The sequence below is a fragment of the Phoxinus phoxinus genome (assembly GCF_949152265.1).
Source record: "Phoxinus phoxinus genome assembly, chromosome: 15".
Taxonomy (NCBI): domain Eukaryota; kingdom Metazoa; phylum Chordata; class Actinopteri; order Cypriniformes; family Leuciscidae; genus Phoxinus; species Phoxinus phoxinus.
The window spans coordinates 20,760,025-20,777,752 of NC_136890.1; the positions used below are offsets into that span (position 1 = coordinate 20,760,025).

Below are 17,728 nucleotides of genomic sequence, written 5' to 3' on the forward strand. Positions count from 1 at the left end.
TGTCTGCAAATAACCCAAATCTAATATATTATAATTTATTTTTAATATGTTTTATTTTAAATCACAGCCCACAGTACAAACCATATTATCACTGTATTAGTATTACTATCAATCAAGTAAAGGTTTATACAATTATATAAAATACAATTGTATTATTTAATCACATCCCAAAAAGAAACAAAAATGTAAATGTTCTTTCAGACAAAAAGGTTTCACAGTGATGTGGTCTGAAGTTAAAAGATGATGACATTAATAATTACTACAGCATAATAAACTATACCTGAGAAATTAGGCACTTTTCTAATATTACAGTATATATCTCATTCAGTCTAATATTGTTAATAATCTTATTGTCTATCATAGAACTATGACACTAAAGAAGTACACTGGCATAAAATGAACCAGATGTGTAGAAAACTTTTTAAATGAATCGTACAGAGTTCTTCATAAAACAATTTCACCTTCCCACACTCTCACATTTTAAGTGCTCTATGTTAGACACACACACATACTAACAGTAAGTGGTCCTATCCCACATCCAGAAAGTCCATTTGATTTGAATTCCCAGTGAAGTGGCCATAACGTTGTGCAATTATTACAAAATGTCCTGGAATGCAATTTACTTAAAATAACAGAAAAGTAAATTGTGTGTTTAAAGTTTGCATCATGGAATGCTCAATGTTGACGTCCATCTCAGGCTTTACATAATCTCTAATGTTGGTTTCCATTCCAGTGGTAATCCAGTGCTAAATACTTCCAGACAGATCTACGACAGACCCTCTCTTAAACGCAGACGGGTTTATGATCAGTAGGTCTACTAGCCCATGTAGTACTTGGTGGGCACGAATGGCATCTTGCTGACCACTGCTGGCACTGCTTTTTTCCTCACTTCCACCTGGATTGATGTGCCCACTTTACTGAAGCCAGCTTCCACATAGCCCATGGCAACGTTTTGCTTGAGGCAGGGGGAGGGACATCCACTGGTGACCTCTCCTAAAATAAAGTGGGCGGGAAATAACATCATATGGGTTTGGAAAGACAGGAGGGTGAGTAAATAATGATTTTGAACTACTTTTAAATCAGTTCTTTCTTTTGGGAAACAATAACTATCGTGCACTTTGATCTTTGAAACTTTGCAGACCTTTTACATTCACAAACAGCTATACTACACAATACATGAAAGGTAACATCTGAAAAAGCATAATAGTGGCACTTGCACTTTAAACACAAAAGCATTTGTTACCTATAACCCTCCCATCAGTTGACAAGATGGGTGTGTGTTGTCTGACAGGTGGTCCAGTGGAGATCAGTCCCACTCTCTTTCTCTGAGTCTTTGCCTTTATTTGTGGAACAATAATGTCAGCACCAGGGAAATCTAGTGTCTGTCGACGGCGCTTACCTTAACACAAACCAATAGATTAACACCCAATACACTTTCATGAGAACTGAAAATAAAAGTCTTGACGCACCTATAGTCCAGACAAGACTTGCTTCCACAGGTGTGGTGGTCACATCAATGTCATTGCCATAGAGACAAAGTCCTGCCTCCAGTCTGAGACTATCTCTGGCACCGAGACCAGCGAGTTTCACCTCACTATTGGCTAACAGCTTTTCAGTCAGCGAGACAACGTCTCCAGGTGGTACTGATATCTGAATAAATCGTGTACAGACAAGAAATTAAACTTTACATGCATGCAACAAAAAATAAAGACAATCCAAGCCCTGCCAAACAGTGTTTAAAACTAGCTACTTATTTATGTTAGATAATATGTTTTATCAGATCTAATAGTTCCTATATTGGAAAATCAAAATATGAAATTTGTGCCTCTAATTACTTATAATAGTCATGTTTTTAAAAGAAGTCTCTTATGCTCACCAAGATTGCATTTCTTTGATCAAAAATACAGTAAAACAGTTATATTGTGAAATGTTATTACAATTTAAGATAACGGTTTCTATGATCCTTCACAGACAAAACACAATCCTCCAGAAAAGAGTCGAAAATTCTGATTTGGTGCTCAAGTAACATTTCTTATTATTATCAATGTTGAAAACAGTTGTGCTGCTTAATATTTTTGTCGAAACAGTGATATATAAATCGTACTGACAACAAACTTCTGAATGGAAGTAAATAATATCAGGATAGTTGTCACACAATCAGATTGAGATCACACACACCTCAACTCCATCCTCTCCTGTGTATCCGCAGCGTGTGACCCTGCAGCCCTGGATGCCAAACAACGGGGTCAAAACACTGGTCATAAAGGTCAGCTTCCTGAGATCATCACCCAGACCTTTCTGCAGAACCTGGGCCATTGATGGGCCTGCGTACACATGAATAAACATGAATAAACATGCAATCAATCGAATGCCTGAAAATGTACATAATACATTTAAAACACACACACACCAATGTATTCTAAAGAAATTAAGCAGGAATGTGGGCAGTATTACCATGCAAGTATATCACAGACCCACAACTTACCCTGCAGAGCAATGAGACTTTCTTCCATGAACTCCAAATCTACATCATGACCTGCTGATTTAAACTCCTGCAGTCTGGCCTACAAACAAACTCAAACTTTTGAGCAAAAAACACATGCACGCAAATAAACATTACTACTTTTAAATAAAAATTAAACTATATTAAAGAATCAGATTCATACACAATACTATTTAATAAAACTGGAAAATGACATATTTTAAGGAATTTGCCCCCTTGTGGTGTTTAACTTTAATATAATCTTTGCAATATCTACATTACATTTTCACAGTCATTATTCAAAAAATATTTAAATGCCATGATCAACTAATCACAATCAAATGATGAGCATTTTATATTTTTATGAACTTTTACTGGCCTGCATATGAGCAGAGTCTTTGTCTGAACAGCCAGCATTGGAGACAACATACAGGTACTCCTGATCTGTCTTGGTCACGATCAGATCATCCATGATTCCTCCTTTAGTGTTTGTGAAGAGGGAGAGAGTGCCCTAGGGAAAAAAATAAACCTAAACCTTTTTTTCTTTTTCTTTTTTAAAGCTGGCATGAAAAAGAAATTGCGACAGTCTTTTCTTCCCGATTACGATGTATATCTAAATGAAACGGATTCTCGAACAAAAAAAAGTGTATGGCAAAACTTAATTTTGTCCGTTGGGAATTGATTACATGGTTGTGGTTTGTTATTGATGCAATCTCATGTGAGTCACAGGTTGTCCTGCCCTTGTGCCAAAGCAACGTCATCAAGAGAAGAGCAGGGTTTCTGCAGGTTTTATGGAGGTAAATTGATGACTTTTTTCAGAACCCTTTTAAGACCAAAAAATGTAAGGAAGATATTGAAGGGAATACAATACGTCAATATGTTCTCTAAATGTAAATGTCTAGAGAGAAACACAATGAGTTTGAAAATACAACTTACAACAGATATCCATAACTTTTTAATTCATTTTACAAAATAATGTAATAGCTCTGCTCTCAACCACTAGAATACGGACATAACTTTTACTCTATCTTCTGATCACACTGCAAAAAAAAGGTGATGTTCTTCCATAGTGTTTTTGTCTTATTTTCCTGAGTAATTGTTTAAAGATTCTTAAAATAAGATGCATTTACTGGAGAAACTGTGAAACTTCTGTGAAACTGATCAAAATGAAGCCTGACAATGGGCACAGAAAAATCAACTTAATTCAAAGGGAAGTTTTCATTACTTATTGACAGATATTTAGTCTTGTATTAAGCATAAACAGACTTTATTTTGTTCTTAATTTTACATTGCATCTCAAGTAAATCTATAAAAGATGTTTAGAATATTTGTATCGGAAAACAGGACATAAATACTGATGAAGATTTTTTTTTTTTTACAATGCATGGAACATTTAATGGCAATACTTTTTGAATTCAAGACTTTATGCTCTGATTTAAGACCTTTGTAAGGCCTTAATTTGTGTAAGGGCAAATTAAGACTTTTTAAGACCTTTTTGAGACCCACAGAAACCCTGGAAGTTGTGAGAAGGAGGGGTAGTTATTTTTAAAGATTACAAGGGCACATTCAGTTAAAAAATTAATGATGTGCACAGATAATTAATGTATAATATATACTGCAATAATATTCCATAAAAATCCATTTTGATTTCATGGCGACTAATTTTGCAGTTATTATCACTCTGTGTGTGCATTATACCTGGTTGTCTTTTAGTTCAGCAATGTCTCCAACAACCAAAGACTCTATGAATTTCACTCTGTCTCTCCCATAGACTTTAGTCTGAGGAGAAAGCAACAAATCAGACACACTTCACACTACTACCTTAAAATACTGAATATCCAATATTGTAAAGAATATTGGCACTTTAAACATCAGTCACATCATTTTTTACTTAATTATTAAAAATCACATGGATGTGTCTACATACACCTACAAAGGCAGTACTTTGAATGTCTACACACTGACCTGCAGCATGTGACTGACATCGAAGATGGAGCAGTGCTGGCGTGTGTGCATGTGTGAATTAATGTGACTGTCTTTGTATTGCACAGGCATACTCCATCCCGCAAACTCCACCATCTTACCACCCTGAGCCCTGTGGAAATCATATAGCGGGGTCTTCTTGAGTGCCACCTAGATACAGAGAAAAAGCAGTTCAAATAAATCATTTGGGATAAATACAGGTCATATTTATTTATTTAATAATAATAAAAAGTATAATATTTATAGTTTATTAAAAACTTTTAATTTCCATGGAATCTTAATGTTGTCCAGCATGGGTTTAATAAATAAATTCTGCAATGAATAAGATCATGTGCGTGATACTAAATCAGCTTATGGTGTGGTACTGTGACCTTTGACCTCAAGGACTGGCTCCTGCCTATGTGTCCAGCCACTCACCACACATTAGGCCACATTAGCTATTACAGTTTACGAAACCAGTCCAAAGTCAACTAAGAAGTCTGAATGAGAGACTAGGACACAATCTATCTGATCTACCGAGAGTGTGTGTGTGTGTGTGTTTGAGACTTTATCTTTATTACTTTAGGTGTCACACACGGTTTAGAAGTTCAAGAGAATTCAGTGTCCCGTCACCCTATTACCAGTTAAATGATTTTAATATTAATTATTGCAATTAGTACATGCAGTTTCCATAAGATCGTATTTGAGATACTAGGGAATATGTGGTTTAATGAATTTGTCACACCATGGGATCATCGGAAATGAACCAGCAAAGGCAGAGAGAATAGCAGAGCATGATACAATTTCGTATTCATCATACACGGTTTAACTTTAAACAGTTCATGTACATTTGTCATACAAAAAACTCAAACTGCGCTATTGTCTGCGTTTGATGACGATTCAGGGTGTTCCGTACGAAATCAAATTTTGCCAACTGAAGTGAACTTCTACAAGGAGAGCAGAGAGAGAGAGAGAGAGTGAGTGAGTGAGTGAGAGAGCAGTGAACACTCCGTAGGGACCCTATTTGAATAGGAGTGCATCAGTGAGTTTCAGTGATTCACAGAGTGAAAGCCGCGAGGACCCTGAACGGATGGACGCTCTCGTGCTCTTAATTAGCGCAGCAGCTCGAGCGGACACTTGACAGCAGATGCGTGTTCCTCGTGCATGAACAACACATTTAAAATCATTCAAAATAAGAATTACACTGAAATGCACCATGCAAAAGCTTCCCCATTAAATATCTGTAGTCTTTTTTCACGGTTTTGCAAAGACTTTGGTTTATTTCAAGTAGTTAGCAGATTCTATGATCCCAGTACCGTGCATACCTCTGTGGAAGCTTGTCTGTCCTGCCGCCCCTTTCCCCCCAACCCGACAGTCCGCGTGGTTTCCCTTGAAAGTCGGTTACAGAGTCCGTTTGCAAAAGCCCGAGCAAGCATGTTGTGTTTTGTTTAGTTTCACACCAATTCTTCAGAAGCCCAGCGCAGGCAACACGACCTCTGTCAGCTCGTTTGAACTCGAATCTCACTCTCGTAATTCTGCTTTCACTGCTAAACAGAGCGTGCCGTATAAATTCAGAGAATCCTGGGAAATGTAGGCTAGTTAGAATTCCTGACGTGCACGTGCGGTTGAGAAATTCCCACAACCCATAAGAATGGCGCATAAGAAATATAGCTAATATTAGAGTTGACAAAGAGGTGGCCTTAAACAAACTAATATGGCAACATACAATTATTTTATGAATCTGTGACGCACGATGTGAATAACTCGTTCTGCTAGCTGCTCAAACCAATTCGCTTTTTGTGAAACACAATGTCTATGTTGTAGTTTTTATTCTACCCCAATACTAATTTAATAATCTAATTATTACTATTAAGCTGCATATCAAACTTTCTCTAACGCTAGCTAATGTCAAAGTTTTAATGCCTGTATCACAAAATTCACACAGTCTGCATGTTACTGAATGATTATTTGGCCCCAAATCTATAAATAACCTCTCTTCTCGTCCATGAGACTGTAGCTATTTTGGGTCTGGGGGTTTTGAGCTGTAGGGGTTGAGGTGCCAGGCGGACGAGACGGGCACAGATTGTTCAGACCGTATGAGAAGAAGGCCATCCAAATCACAACGGCTTTCTCTACCTTTTCTGTAGTGTTTGTCAACAACGGAACCACGAACAAGCGTCTACTAGCGTTTGATGAAGCCAGTCTGATGGTAAGTTTACACACGCACAGTTTACCATGTGAAGACATTTGTTACGTATCTGGGCCATAGAGACATCAAAAAGTTTACATGAATTCACCCAATCTCAGTTTTATCTATTCAGCCAATATTTACCTGATATTCGAATGAGTCAGTTTAGAGATGTTTGGTGAATGCAGTGCACTTGTGTGTTCTGTCTTTATCTTAGGTGTAGGCTATAAGGAGTTGAAAAGACATTGTGACACAGTGGCATTGTGAACATGCCTATCAAACAAACAAATGTCCCTGTTTGTTCGATATAAAGGATTATATCTCTGCTGTTTCCAGGCTTTGAAAACTTACACCACAAACACTGGATTGTTGTCATGCATCAAAGTTGGCAAAATAGTTGAGATAATAGCCTATAGCTGTTTAAAAGAAACCGCTCTATTGCATCAGGTAAAAATATTTAACATCAATAAAGCTGCACTTAACTGTAAAACTATATGGCATTACAGTTAATTTAGTGTTTATTCATCATGGGGTAGAAGTCATTAACACATCTAAATGTCTTCTGCTCTTTATTTATTAGGAAGAGTTCACCCAAATATTTCAATACTGGCCTAATTTATTCAATCTCATGTTGTTCCAAGGATGTGTTTCTTTCTTCTGTTAAAGACAAAAGAAGATATTTTGAAGAATGTTGATAACCAGGCAGTTATACGCTATAGCCATAGACTTAGTAGGAAAGGATATCATGGAAGTCAATGGCTACAACTGTCTGGTTACCAATTTTCTTCTTCAAAAAAATCTTCTTTTGTGTTCAACAGAACAAAGAAACTCTTACAGTTTTGGAACAACTTAAGGGTGAGTAGAGGACGACATTTTCATTTTTGGGTGAACTATCCCTTTAATTGAAACACAAAAGGAGAAAATCTAAAGACTGTTTTCCTGTCCCATGTATTTCCAATTACTGTTATCAGCTTATGGAGCACTTCAATTTCTCACATGAAGTTCACATAGGCCTATGACAAAGCCATATAGACCATATGGTGCTTCTGTGTCTGTAGCCAGTTCACATTAAATGTAATTGCGGGCAATATTTCATGGAGGAAAGAAAGCCATTAAGGTTTGGAATGGCATGAGGGAGGGTAAATTATGACAGAATATGCATTTTTTTTATTTTATGTTTTTGAATATTTAAATCCGGTTTGCATTCTGTCTGTTTCTCAGTCGTGGGAGTGATCATGAAGTCCACTCCTTCTCCTCCTCCAGCATTTGTTCGTGTCAGCGAGCGAGACCTGACGGAGATTGAGCTCCATTCGGTCGATTCCATCAATGACCTGCACCGCACACACACTGAACAGCACAGCAAAGGTATTTCATCGTGTAAGAGACCGAATGTATGACTTTAAAATCCTTGTTGGTTTATACAACTCAAACCTAACTCTCACTGTCAGGTGTTCAGCCACGCCGTCCACCACCTCCTTCCTCCAACGGGAACCTTCAGCTGCAAGATCGGGCAGTTGTCTATCAAACAGGTCAACCAGCCTGTATGAGCCGACTGAATGACATTTGCACTTCCACCAGACGACACTATTTCTTAGCATGTGCAGCCATCATTGCGTTCCTCCTCATTCTCATTCTTATCTTCAGTTTTTTAGGTGAGAATATCTGTTTTTTAAGGTAATTAATGTGTTTTAAGGCTAAAATGAAGAGAAAAAAAGGCTTTTGGCTTCAATATAAGTTAAGCTCCATTGACAGCTTTTGTGGAATAATGATGACTTGTACAGAGCCCCTAAAGGGACACACTGATGAAAAAAAAAACTTTGTGGAAAGTTTTGCATTTTTACAGAGCTCCTAAAGGGACATGGTGATGGTAGAAATATCATGTCAATGCTTTTGTGTTGCATCGAACGCATCGCTTCGCTTCAGAAGGACTTTATTAACATCTGTTTTTTTTTACTAACCCTCCAGTCCTGCAGAGCAGTGCTCTCCACACACTTCTGGAGATGGTGAAACAGAAACAGGAAACGGATGAGGAAATCTCCCAACTCTTACAACAGCTGCTGCAGAGCAGAGACCATAAGCACATATCACTCGACAGCAGAAACACTACTGCACCGCGACAACACTGAGAGAAGAGATTATGAGTCTGCTAATGAACTTTACATCAATGTGTGTGATTTTTCTGCTTCTATTACTCTGGTGGAATCCATTAGTCGATTATCTTGCTCAAAAACATTCACTTACGCTGTTTGTGGAGTGTAAACAGACAATGTAGGTATTTAAGTGTTGTTGTTTTTTTTATTGATTTGTACACGTGTTGGCACTTGCTACATTAATTTCACAACAGAAAATGATCATACAAAACCATAGGAAATTTGGAAAGAATATGTAAAATATATTTTAATTAGTTGATATCACTGTAAACAAACATATTAGATTGTGACATAAATCATGCTCGATCAATGCTGTATTGAATGAGCAAGAACATTCACTATGGTGACAGCTTTTGAGAGCACAATGACTGTAAATAATTATATAGACCATGATGTTCTATTTATGAGAAAAAAAAATATTTTAAAAGAATTAAAGAGTAAAAAAAAAAGAAAATCTACATGACATGGATCTTACATTTTGTCAAGTTTTTGAAGGACTTTAAAGTTTACATGAAATCAAAATTGACCCAATTTACTATTAATTTTGTTAATAGTTAATAGTACTATTAATTTATCTGTGCTTTTAAAATGCCTTTCTTTTTCTGCTTATGTCACTCAGGCCATGGGGTTAGAGTACAACAGTCAGGTTCCAGAAGTAAAAACCCCAATTGTTTTCCCCATAAGGGAATGATAACTTCTAAACCTTTAAAGAAAGGCCTACTGTGAGCTATGAGTTTGTTAATTGATGCACTGTGTAAAAAAAAAAGAAAGTAATTTAAACTTAAATTACATTAAACTGGCTTAAAAATTATTTGAATTTGTATAACTTATAAAATAAGTTAAAGTAATGTAAAAATATATGTTGTCATGAGTTACTGATCACATTTTTTTTACAGTGTGGTATGTTTTTGTTGAGGCCGCCATTCTACATTATTTAAACATTTTTTAAATAACAGCTGTTTTTTTTTTTAATTGAATATCCTCTTTAACTCATAAATGTCACATTACAGAAATGAAATGGGTTACAAACAGTTCTTAGAAATTGTTTTGGTCGCATTGTTCTCCGCTCCATCCTTCATAACACACACACTTGAACTTTGACCTCATGTCGCTGAGAGGAAGAGCTTCATGGGTACCATGTAGAGGGATCATGTAACCAGAGTGAGGGTCCCGACGAGCACAGCGTCCCTGGGCGTTACACATTCTTTCGCTGCAGTTCCTCACACTGGCCTGCAGGGCGGTGACATACTCTCCCAATACTGAGCCTAGGTAATCACGCAAGAGCGCGCACTGCCGCTGGAGAAATATAGAAACGTATTATATATCATAAAAGCAATGACTAATGATTAGGGCAGGCATATAGAATATTATATATTTTCAGTTTGTATATGACAGAACTTATTTCATTAAGTTATCCAGACCATAATCTTTCACACACAGGTTGACCTGCTGACCTTGGAATTGGCGAAACTCAGCTCGCCCCATAACACAATTCCAGCGGCACCTAAAGCAGCACTCTCGCCTAGTGTGTGCTCCAAATCCGTCTGAAAAGATACACTCATATTGTGATAAAGTTTCACACAATAATATCGTCTAAGCTCTAAGCTTGAAACGATGGATGCATTTTTAGAATGGGTCAGAGCAAGTGTTGTTGAAATGTTATTTATGAAATAAAGCTGAAATACAATCAAATGTGAATATAATTAAATCGAAAACTTAAACCAAATTAAAATGAGATGTGTTTGCTTTGCAAATAACAGAAATAAGTTAAGAGTTAAGTACTGAAATGATAAAGGAAACTAATAGAAAATGTTAATTGAAATAAGATTTAATTAAAAGTAAACCCTCAAATACAAATTAATTAAAACTATTTAGAAATATAAAATAATAATTAAATGACAACTACTAGATTGTAAACTAAAATTGAGTAGAAATTTAAATAAAATAAAAGCTAATTGTAAATATTACTAAAACTAGCTATAATAAATAATACTACAATAACAGCAGTCAGAACTAGGGATTCACAAATTTTATATTCTGTCTGTTTCTGAATTATGTTCATATTCTAGTATAAAAAAACAATAAACATTAAAATTAATCATTTTAAATGGTTATTCATTTAGAAATGTTCTAAAAGTTACATTTAACAGTGTTAATAAAATAATGTTTTTTAAAGATTAACTTTTGGTTGAATCTATCGCCCCCTTGAGTACGGATGTTAGTTACAGTAACAAAAATGCATGATAAGTTTGTAGAGTAATGCACTGTTATGCGCTTACAGTTCATTGGCCAATAATTCGCATACTTGAGCTTGGATCTGGGCTAAAGGAGAACCATCCACTTGAAGATGAGGATGAAGAGTCACTATTACTGTACTGGGCAAAAGCTCAGAACTAAACCCCCTCCTCATTCAGTGTCTATTCTGGGTGGAGGTGAAGAGATAAGATTGGAGCTCGGAGCTCTGACCTTCACAGTGTGAAACACCATGTGGAAATGGTCAGGGTGTTCTTGTGTAGGTACCTGATTCAGGAACGTCAATGTGTGTGTGAACGCCACTCTGGCGTAGGGAAAAACAGGAAGTGCTTCAGTGGCAAGTGTATGCTGGGATGCCACTCGGAGGGCCTCAAGTACACGATGTCTCACCATTAGTTGAGCATGTGTATGTCCTGCCAGTTTACGCCACAGATAAATGCTGGGATACAGGGCGGTGGAGTGTTGCCATAGAAACGCCAGTCTATCATTCAAAATCTCTGTGCCATTGTGACACTGTCCCGTGTAGCCGCTTTGTCCTTGGCCATGATTGTTATAGCAACCGGGAAACCCATAAAACCCCCATAATCCCTCTGGGCAGAGGCGAACACCAAGGCGCAGAGTCTTTTCCATAAACGCTCTTGCTGCTAATTCAAACTCAGCCTTCGCCTTGGATTTTACTTCCTCCTCTGACATATCTGGATGTTTCCACCTAACCAGATTTTTCGAAAATTTCCGATATGCAATTCTGGTCCCGAAGTTCCACACCCATATGGGCTGCCACGCCTCCCAATCTAGCACAGCTAATCCGCTGAACATCGGTCTCAACACTTCAATGATCTGCGCCTCAGCCAATGAGAGATGAGCCTTTAGGAATCCTTGTTGAGGCAGGCCACCATTGACTTTTGACCCCTGACGGTTGATGTAGGGGTAGAGGCCCAGACGGCGCTGATAAAATATGCTCATATTCTGACCCTGAAATCTCTGCTCTGAGTTATGTATAATGTTGTACTGACGTAGCGGCAGGGAGACTCCGTAGCGACGCTGACATCGAGCTGTAGGCATATTCCAGATCACTGAAAAGCCACGCCTCCCGATGACAGACTCCGCCCCCTGAACCATATTCTGAACAGGGTTGCTGGGAAACAAAATGGCTGACAGGGCTAAGGTGAGGATGGGATGAATAGATGATCTCCAATGCATGCCTATGAAATACACACAATTAGTGTCATTCATTATAAGTGACATACCTTGCAGCAAATAATCTAGAAATGAGTCTGGAACTATTCAAATTGTGTACTTAGTTTGAGAAATAAACTCCATCATTAAGAAAAAATACTCCATCTAAAACTGCTAATGCTTTTATAATTATTTGTACACCACTTTTATGAGCTCATGAGATATTACATGGAAGGTTTTTAAAGATGCACTACAAAATTCTGGCTTCTCTATCATAATTTAAAATATATAAATATATGCACTGATCCCTCTCTGCTACAGTACATACATACATATAAACTCTCAGGGTGCTATTTTTTTTTCATTCTTTATTTTGCAATTCACAGGTTTAGTGCAATATATTTCTTATTACTGTAATATTTAAAACTTACTACAAATTGATTATTTTTGTATTACTGTATGTTTCATATTTGTGTCGTAACATTGTTTGTGTTGTTGTATAATCTGGCACAAAGGGAAGCACTTCCTAATTTCGTTATGTTTATAATGACAATAAAGTTGATCTAAATCTAAAAAATATATTCAAATAGAAAACAAATAGAAAAATAGTCATTTGAAATTGTAATGGTATTTCCCAATATTACTGTTTTACTGTATGCCGGAGTGAGCAGCATGGAACATTTAAATATCTTCCTGACCCCAAACTTTTGAACAGTCGTGTGAATTTTAACATAAAATCCCAATGTTGATAAAAAGGAAATGCCCATAGCAACATTACGCAACAACCCAACCTCAAATGTGATCCTATTAAATGACAAGCACAAAACGTGAAGTTCTAGAATGTTATTTTTTTATTTTTTAAATAACCATTTGAAAGCAACAAAAAATCTGCAGCAAATACATTTCCTTTAGATGGTTGTGATAAAATATTTACCTTTCAATCATTTTTAAAATATAAAAACAAAATAAATAACAGTTAAAACAAAGTAAACTCTGATTAAGGCACATTCAGATTGTCACAGTATTTCCAGTCAATACAGTTCAAACATAATCTTCCTTGAACTTGTAAACACTGTTTTTGTGTATCCCTGAATAATTGCAGACTGAAGGAGTGTAGCCGGAGTTTCAGATGTCCTTGCGCATCCAGAAGATGGGCAACCCTCTGTTGTCTGTGTATGGCGTTTGCTCCAAAGTCTGACTTACTGGAGCCCAGGATGACGGAGGACAAGATGGAGGAGGTGGAGGAGAAGAAATAGGGGGAGGAGGACAGGAGAGCAGAGGAGGGGGTGGTGGAGGAGGAGCAGAAATAGGGGTAGGAAGACAGGAGAGCAGAGGAGGAGGGGGTGGTGGAGGAGGAGGTGGTGGAGGAGGTGGTGTAGATGGTGCAGGATTGCTAAACAACTTAACATCACTCTTCATCTCTTCCTCCTCGTTCTCTGTGCTTCTACAGAACTTGTGCAACACTTCCATAGGCATGAAGGAGGCCAGCGTCCCGACACTTTGGACAGGTTTGGACAGCACAAACCCCAGATGGGCGTAGAAGTGTTGTTTATCATGGGTGGTTAGGCACAATCGGGTGCAGCCCCGTCCTTTGGCATACCGTTCAACAGCCTCCATCAGGATGCGGCCGTACCCCTTCCCTCGCAGCATGTTGCACACCACCACCGACTCCACAAACAAACTACGGCTCCCCAGGACGCGGGACAAGCGGGCGTGGCCTATTAGCTTCTCGTCTTGACTCCGCCTCTCCCCCTTCAGCAGCAGGAGACACACGGGATAGCTGTGGCTCGACTGGCGGAGCGAGTGAATTCGCGCACCCATGCTGCGTTGCCATTGGGCATTGAGTAATTCAGCACACGCCTCCACTAAGTCCCAGCGCTCATGAAGAGGTTCGGTTCGAACTACTGCGCAGCTCACGTCGCCATCGCACCTGCACACACGCCAAGGACACGGGGTCAACACTGGGGACAGAGTGTCGCTTTTGAACAGCTCAGGAGTTATTTTGCAGTTTAACGCTTTCTTCATTAAAAAAAAAGTTTATTTACTACTAACCCCTGTGTTTCAAACCCATTTTACTTTTTTCTACTGTGGAAAGACTACTTTGAATTCAAACATGTTGTTTTGGACCCCATTGACTTTCATTGTACAGAAAGACAGCTTTCAGTTCAAAATATCTTCTTTTGTGTTCCACAGAAGAAACTTCAATACAGGTTTGGAATCACGTGAGAGCGAGTAAATAAAAAAATTCCATTTAAAGGGATTTCACACCCAAACATAATTTTTTTTTTTCATACGTTAAGAGCCATGCAGTGTGCAGAACAGAGGTGGAGTATCCACTTGATTTCTTTAAAATAACTTACAGTTATTTCTTTAACTTGTTGCAACAGTAGTCAGTTGTTTTCAACGCTCAACAGTTTATCACATCACTTCCACATGCAGACAAAAGCTAGATTGGTAAAATCATTGTAAGTAATTCTCAGCACAGAAGCAATAAACACAAGCCGAAACAATGGCAACAACCTATTTCATGAGTAGTTTTTTTCTCATAACACATTTTCTCTGCTGAAGTTAAAATAGCAGAAGCTGTGGTCTTGATGTGTGGCTGTTAGGTTTGTCTCAATGTGTGATTCCTGTTACACTACATGGACGTCATGCTAATGTGAACTAGAAAAGAATACAACTGTAGACAGATATATATATATATACATTATAAAAATGTAGCTTTGACATTTGTGTTCAAGTTCAGTTTAGACACATTTTCAGTATGTCTCAGAGCTCTGTTCACCAAATTCACTAACTTCGGTACAAACTTCTTCGCTTTTGCTTGCATTTCTATGTATGAATGGAAGTTAATGAATCACCCGAAAATGAGAGAGAGCAAATTACAGATTTTTCCTTTTAAAGGGAATATTCTGCCATCAATTATTCACCTTCAAATTATTCCAAACCTTTTTATTGTATGGGGGAGACATTTTTCAAAATATATTTTTTCCACACGAGAAACAACAACATGTCTGTGAGTAAATGATGACAGAATTATTATTTCTGGGTGAACTATCCCTTTATAACCATCTAATATGACGTTTTCAATGCGCCTAGAGAGCAGGGTGGGCAGTGGTCGATATAATTCTGATATATAGACCTAACAGTTTGACCCCAAATAAGCACACAAGAAACAGCTGAAATGAAACAAACTTCTATTTTAGATATATTAGTTCACAAATGGAAGCAAGGTTTGTTGACCAAGGGGACAATTTTGTCGGCTGATAATCCCAAAAATATCAGCCAATATGATGCATCACTAGTTAGGATATTATAATTATGAACAGAACCACGCGTATAAAAGTAACATGCATTTCTAATCTTCTCTTGCTTTCTTTCTAATCTAGTTTTCTTATAAGCCTGGCATTGCATATTAGGGCTCTTTGACTAATTGCTTTTGTAAGTAGCTTTGGATAAAAGCAACTACTAAATGCATACACGGATATGTAAAATGTAAATCAATGATAGTAAAAGGTTTTCTTTGCTAAAATCAAAGACATCAATGGACTAACAAAATGGACATAAACTCAGATTCAGCATTTCAACATAAACCATAATCCATTTTCACTTCCAATAAAAAAAACACAAATCTACCTAAACGACAACACAGAAAAGTTTGAGAATAAAATAACCAGCCTCACCTGCGGTGCTCAGAGAGACAGAAGTGCCAGTTAATGTTTCAAAACTGTCTCTCATGCAACTGAGGGTTAAAATCAGGAAACAAGAGGTTTATGTAATCCATTTCTCTGTAAGCTTCCTTTAACACTGGCCTGGAGTCAGTTTAGCTGGTATTAATTACTGTGGTTTCAGTGTGGAGAGACTGGTTCTAGATCAGTAATGAAAGGAAATAGCTTTCAACAGCTTTTTTAAACTTTACCATGACAAGTGTGAAATGCTGATGGGAAGTACGTGGGTTTTTGAAAGGGTTGTGCTATAAATGTTTGCAGGCCCTAATATGTCGAGAGACGCAGTAAAGCTATCTAAAGTAATTTAACATGTCCATGGAATTTAATGTCCATTTTTGTCTAGTTTACTTTCAATCAATTGAGCTCTGGTTTTAAGCTGAACCTTATGATCCGTTTGTTTCATTCAGACTGATATTGATGCTCAGCTGGACAGAAAACACCTTTCCTCTCTCAATTAGGGGTGTATTCAGATCAGTATTCGGTCATCTCAATGGCAAAAATAGGTGTCCCACCTGTGATCTCCAACGTGGGAGTCATTCATCGTCAAAAGCAATGCGACTCTCTGACAAGAATTGAAGGGAGTTTGATTTACCATTTTTAAATATGGCAAGAGCTTATGTGCTATCGTGTTACGTTTATAAAATGAATTGCTAAAAGCTCCTTCTTTAAAACAATATTAACCGCATGCCGCAACAGTCAAGAGCACAACACGACAGACCCAAGTCAGAAGTGAACAGATAAACAAACACAGTAAGCGGTTACGATTCCCGTTCGACTGCTTGTGAGAGACACATGCAATTTATTTTGGATTTAGTTTATATGAGTTCTAATCTGTGATACCTACATGCTGAAAACTTTGTCACATCAGCTGTCTTTAGAATCTTCCTCTTCTTCTAGTGAAGCAGATGAAACCGCACGAGTCGTTTTACTGCCACCTACTGGACCAGCTCTCCAGCACTACATGAATAATGCTTATTTTTATGGCAGATTTAAAAAGTTTAAGATTGAAATGACGCCATAAGATTTTAGAATAAGCGTTCTAAACGACTCTTTCTCGTGCACATCTCTTCGACTCCACATATAATAGGCTATTTTCTACGACTGCACGTGGAGGCTCCGCGGATGATGTAGCTCTTCCCGCGGGATAAATGACGCGTATCTTACTAGGAAACTCCATGTTTGCCCTCCGTTGGCCGGGGTGGTTATTCTCTCTAATTAAATGAGCTTTTTAATGCTGTATAGCTCCCACCCGAGCCCTTCCGAACACATAATGCTTGTTAATCCCGGCTATATAAACCTTATTTACAACGTGAGTGCTTCTTCCAAATAATGAAGAACATAAATTACCTAAAACATTACGCAATATTGTAAAACACTTAAATGGTTTACAAAATACTGTACGCGGTTCAGTGACATAACAGTTACAATTACAATCAGAGCGTGAAACTTAAAGGGATAGTTCACCAAAAATTATAATTCTGTCATAGTGTAGCCTACTCCCCCTCATGTCGTTCCAAAGTCAATAGCTCTGACTCTGTCAACTGTCTAGTTGCCAACATTGTTTAAAAAAAATTTTTTTTGGTTTTCAACAACCCCGAGATGTTTGGAACAACTTGAGGGTAAGTAATGACAAATGTTCATTTTTGGGTAAACTATCCCTTTAATGATTTTGTTGTCTTGATTTAAACACTTAAAAAAAGTAAGATGGAAAAAAGTAAGATGTTATACATTCAAAGTCTTACATAAAAGCAACATCACACGCAGAATGCAAGAATAATTGTCCTCAGTC

General features: G+C 37.6%; 4 protein-coding genes across 10 annotated transcripts; 1 reads left to right on the plus strand and 3 right to left on the minus strand.

Annotated features, from left to right (window-relative positions):
* Positions 1 to 58: 58 nt before the first annotated feature.
* On the minus strand, positions 59 to 8,676 carry amt (aminomethyltransferase). 2 transcript variants are annotated; one of them, XM_079638326.1, is made up of 9 exons: positions 8,591 to 8,676; positions 4,448 to 4,615; positions 4,181 to 4,261; positions 2,862 to 2,993; positions 2,486 to 2,564; positions 2,179 to 2,324; positions 1,470 to 1,650; positions 1,244 to 1,399; positions 59 to 993 (listed from the first exon to the last, which is right to left on the minus strand). In XM_079638326.1, exons 2-9 carry the CDS (start codon positions 4,559 to 4,561, stop codon positions 818 to 820), a joined length of 1,065 nt encoding a protein of 354 aa, XP_079494452.1. In that variant the 5' UTR covers positions 4,562 to 4,615; positions 8,591 to 8,676; the 3' UTR covers positions 59 to 817. The 2 variants fall into 2 exon arrangements, with proteins under 2 accessions (XP_079494452.1, XP_079494451.1); XM_079638325.1 differs by lacking the exon at positions 8,591 to 8,676 and adding an exon at positions 5,770 to 5,906.
* LOC307012077 (uncharacterized protein) lies at positions 5,818 to 9,729 on the plus strand. Of its 3 annotated transcripts, XM_079638331.1 has the most exons (5): positions 6,042 to 6,653; positions 6,850 to 7,079; positions 7,854 to 7,997; positions 8,081 to 8,284; positions 8,598 to 9,729. In XM_079638331.1, exons 3-5 carry the CDS (start codon positions 7,868 to 7,870, stop codon positions 8,756 to 8,758), a joined length of 495 nt encoding a protein of 164 aa, XP_079494457.1. In that variant the 5' UTR covers positions 6,042 to 6,653; positions 6,850 to 7,079; positions 7,854 to 7,867; the 3' UTR covers positions 8,759 to 9,729. The 3 variants fall into 3 exon arrangements, with proteins under 3 accessions (XP_079494456.1, XP_079494457.1, XP_079494458.1); XM_079638330.1 differs by lacking the exon at positions 6,850 to 7,079 and having other exon boundaries at positions 5,818 to 6,653; positions 8,598 to 9,723; XM_079638332.1 differs by lacking the exon at positions 6,042 to 6,653 and having other exon boundaries at positions 6,734 to 7,079.
* Positions 9,730 to 9,808: 79 nt separating this feature from the next.
* On the minus strand, positions 9,809 to 16,771 carry hyal3 (hyaluronidase 3). Of its 3 annotated transcripts, none has more exons than XM_079638324.1 (4): positions 15,895 to 16,771; positions 11,426 to 12,237; positions 10,237 to 10,326; positions 9,809 to 10,078 (listed from the first exon to the last, which is right to left on the minus strand). In XM_079638324.1, exons 1-4 carry the CDS (start codon positions 15,947 to 15,949, stop codon positions 9,818 to 9,820), a joined length of 1,218 nt encoding a protein of 405 aa, XP_079494450.1. In that variant the 5' UTR covers positions 15,950 to 16,771; the 3' UTR covers positions 9,809 to 9,817. The 3 variants fall into 3 exon arrangements, 2 of the variants coding, with proteins under 2 accessions (XP_079494450.1, XP_079494449.1); XM_079638323.1 differs by having other exon boundaries at positions 11,303 to 12,237; XR_013800553.1 differs by having other exon boundaries at positions 10,046 to 10,078; positions 11,062 to 12,237.
* naa80 (N-alpha-acetyltransferase 80, NatH catalytic subunit) lies at positions 12,231 to 17,220 on the minus strand. Of its 2 annotated transcripts, none has more exons than XM_079638328.1 (2): positions 16,784 to 17,220; positions 12,231 to 14,141 (listed from the first exon to the last, which is right to left on the minus strand). In XM_079638328.1, coding segments are annotated over exons 1-2 (807 nt in total). In that variant the 5' UTR covers positions 16,786 to 17,220; the 3' UTR covers positions 12,231 to 13,336. The 2 variants fall into 2 exon arrangements, with proteins under 2 accessions (XP_079494454.1, XP_079494455.1); XM_079638329.1 differs by lacking the exon at positions 16,784 to 17,220 and adding an exon at positions 14,572 to 15,879.
* Between the last annotated feature and the right edge of the window lie 508 nt (positions 17,221 to 17,728).

Excerpts from the sequence above, each read along its gene's own strand:
- amt (XM_079638325.1), bottom strand. The coding sequence starts at position 5,880 with ATGCTTGCTCGGGCTTTTGCAAACGGACTCTGTAACCGACTTTCAAGG. Across the intron at positions 2,994-4,180 it reads CTGAACTAAAAGACAACCAG|GGCACTCTCTCCCTCTTCAC; the intron begins GTATAATGCACA and ends TTTTTTCCCTAG. Across the intron at positions 1,400-1,469 it reads AAGTCTTGTCTGGACTATAG|GTAAGCGCCGTCGACAGACA; the intron begins GTGCGTCAAGAC and ends GTTTGTGTTAAG.
- LOC307012077 (XM_079638330.1), top strand. The coding sequence starts at position 7,868 with ATGAAGTCCACTCCTTCTCCTCCTCCAGCATTTGTTCGTGTCAGCGAG. Across the intron at positions 7,998-8,080 it reads CACTGAACAGCACAGCAAAG|GTGTTCAGCCACGCCGTCCA; the intron begins GTATTTCATCGT and ends TCTCACTGTCAG. Across the intron at positions 8,285-8,597 it reads TCTTATCTTCAGTTTTTTAG|TCCTGCAGAGCAGTGCTCTC; the intron begins GTGAGAATATCT and ends CTAACCCTCCAG.
- hyal3 (XM_079638323.1), bottom strand. The coding sequence starts at position 15,949 with ATGAGAGACAGTTTTGAAACATTAACTGGCACTTCTGTCTCTCTGAGC. Across the intron at positions 12,238-15,894 it reads TGTCTCTCTGAGCACCGCAG|GCATGCATTGGAGATCATCT; the intron begins GTGAGGCTGGTT and ends TGTATTTCATAG. Across the intron at positions 10,079-10,236 it reads TGAGTTTCGCCAATTCCAAG|CGGCAGTGCGCGCTCTTGCG; the intron begins GTCAGCAGGTCA and ends ATATTTCTCCAG.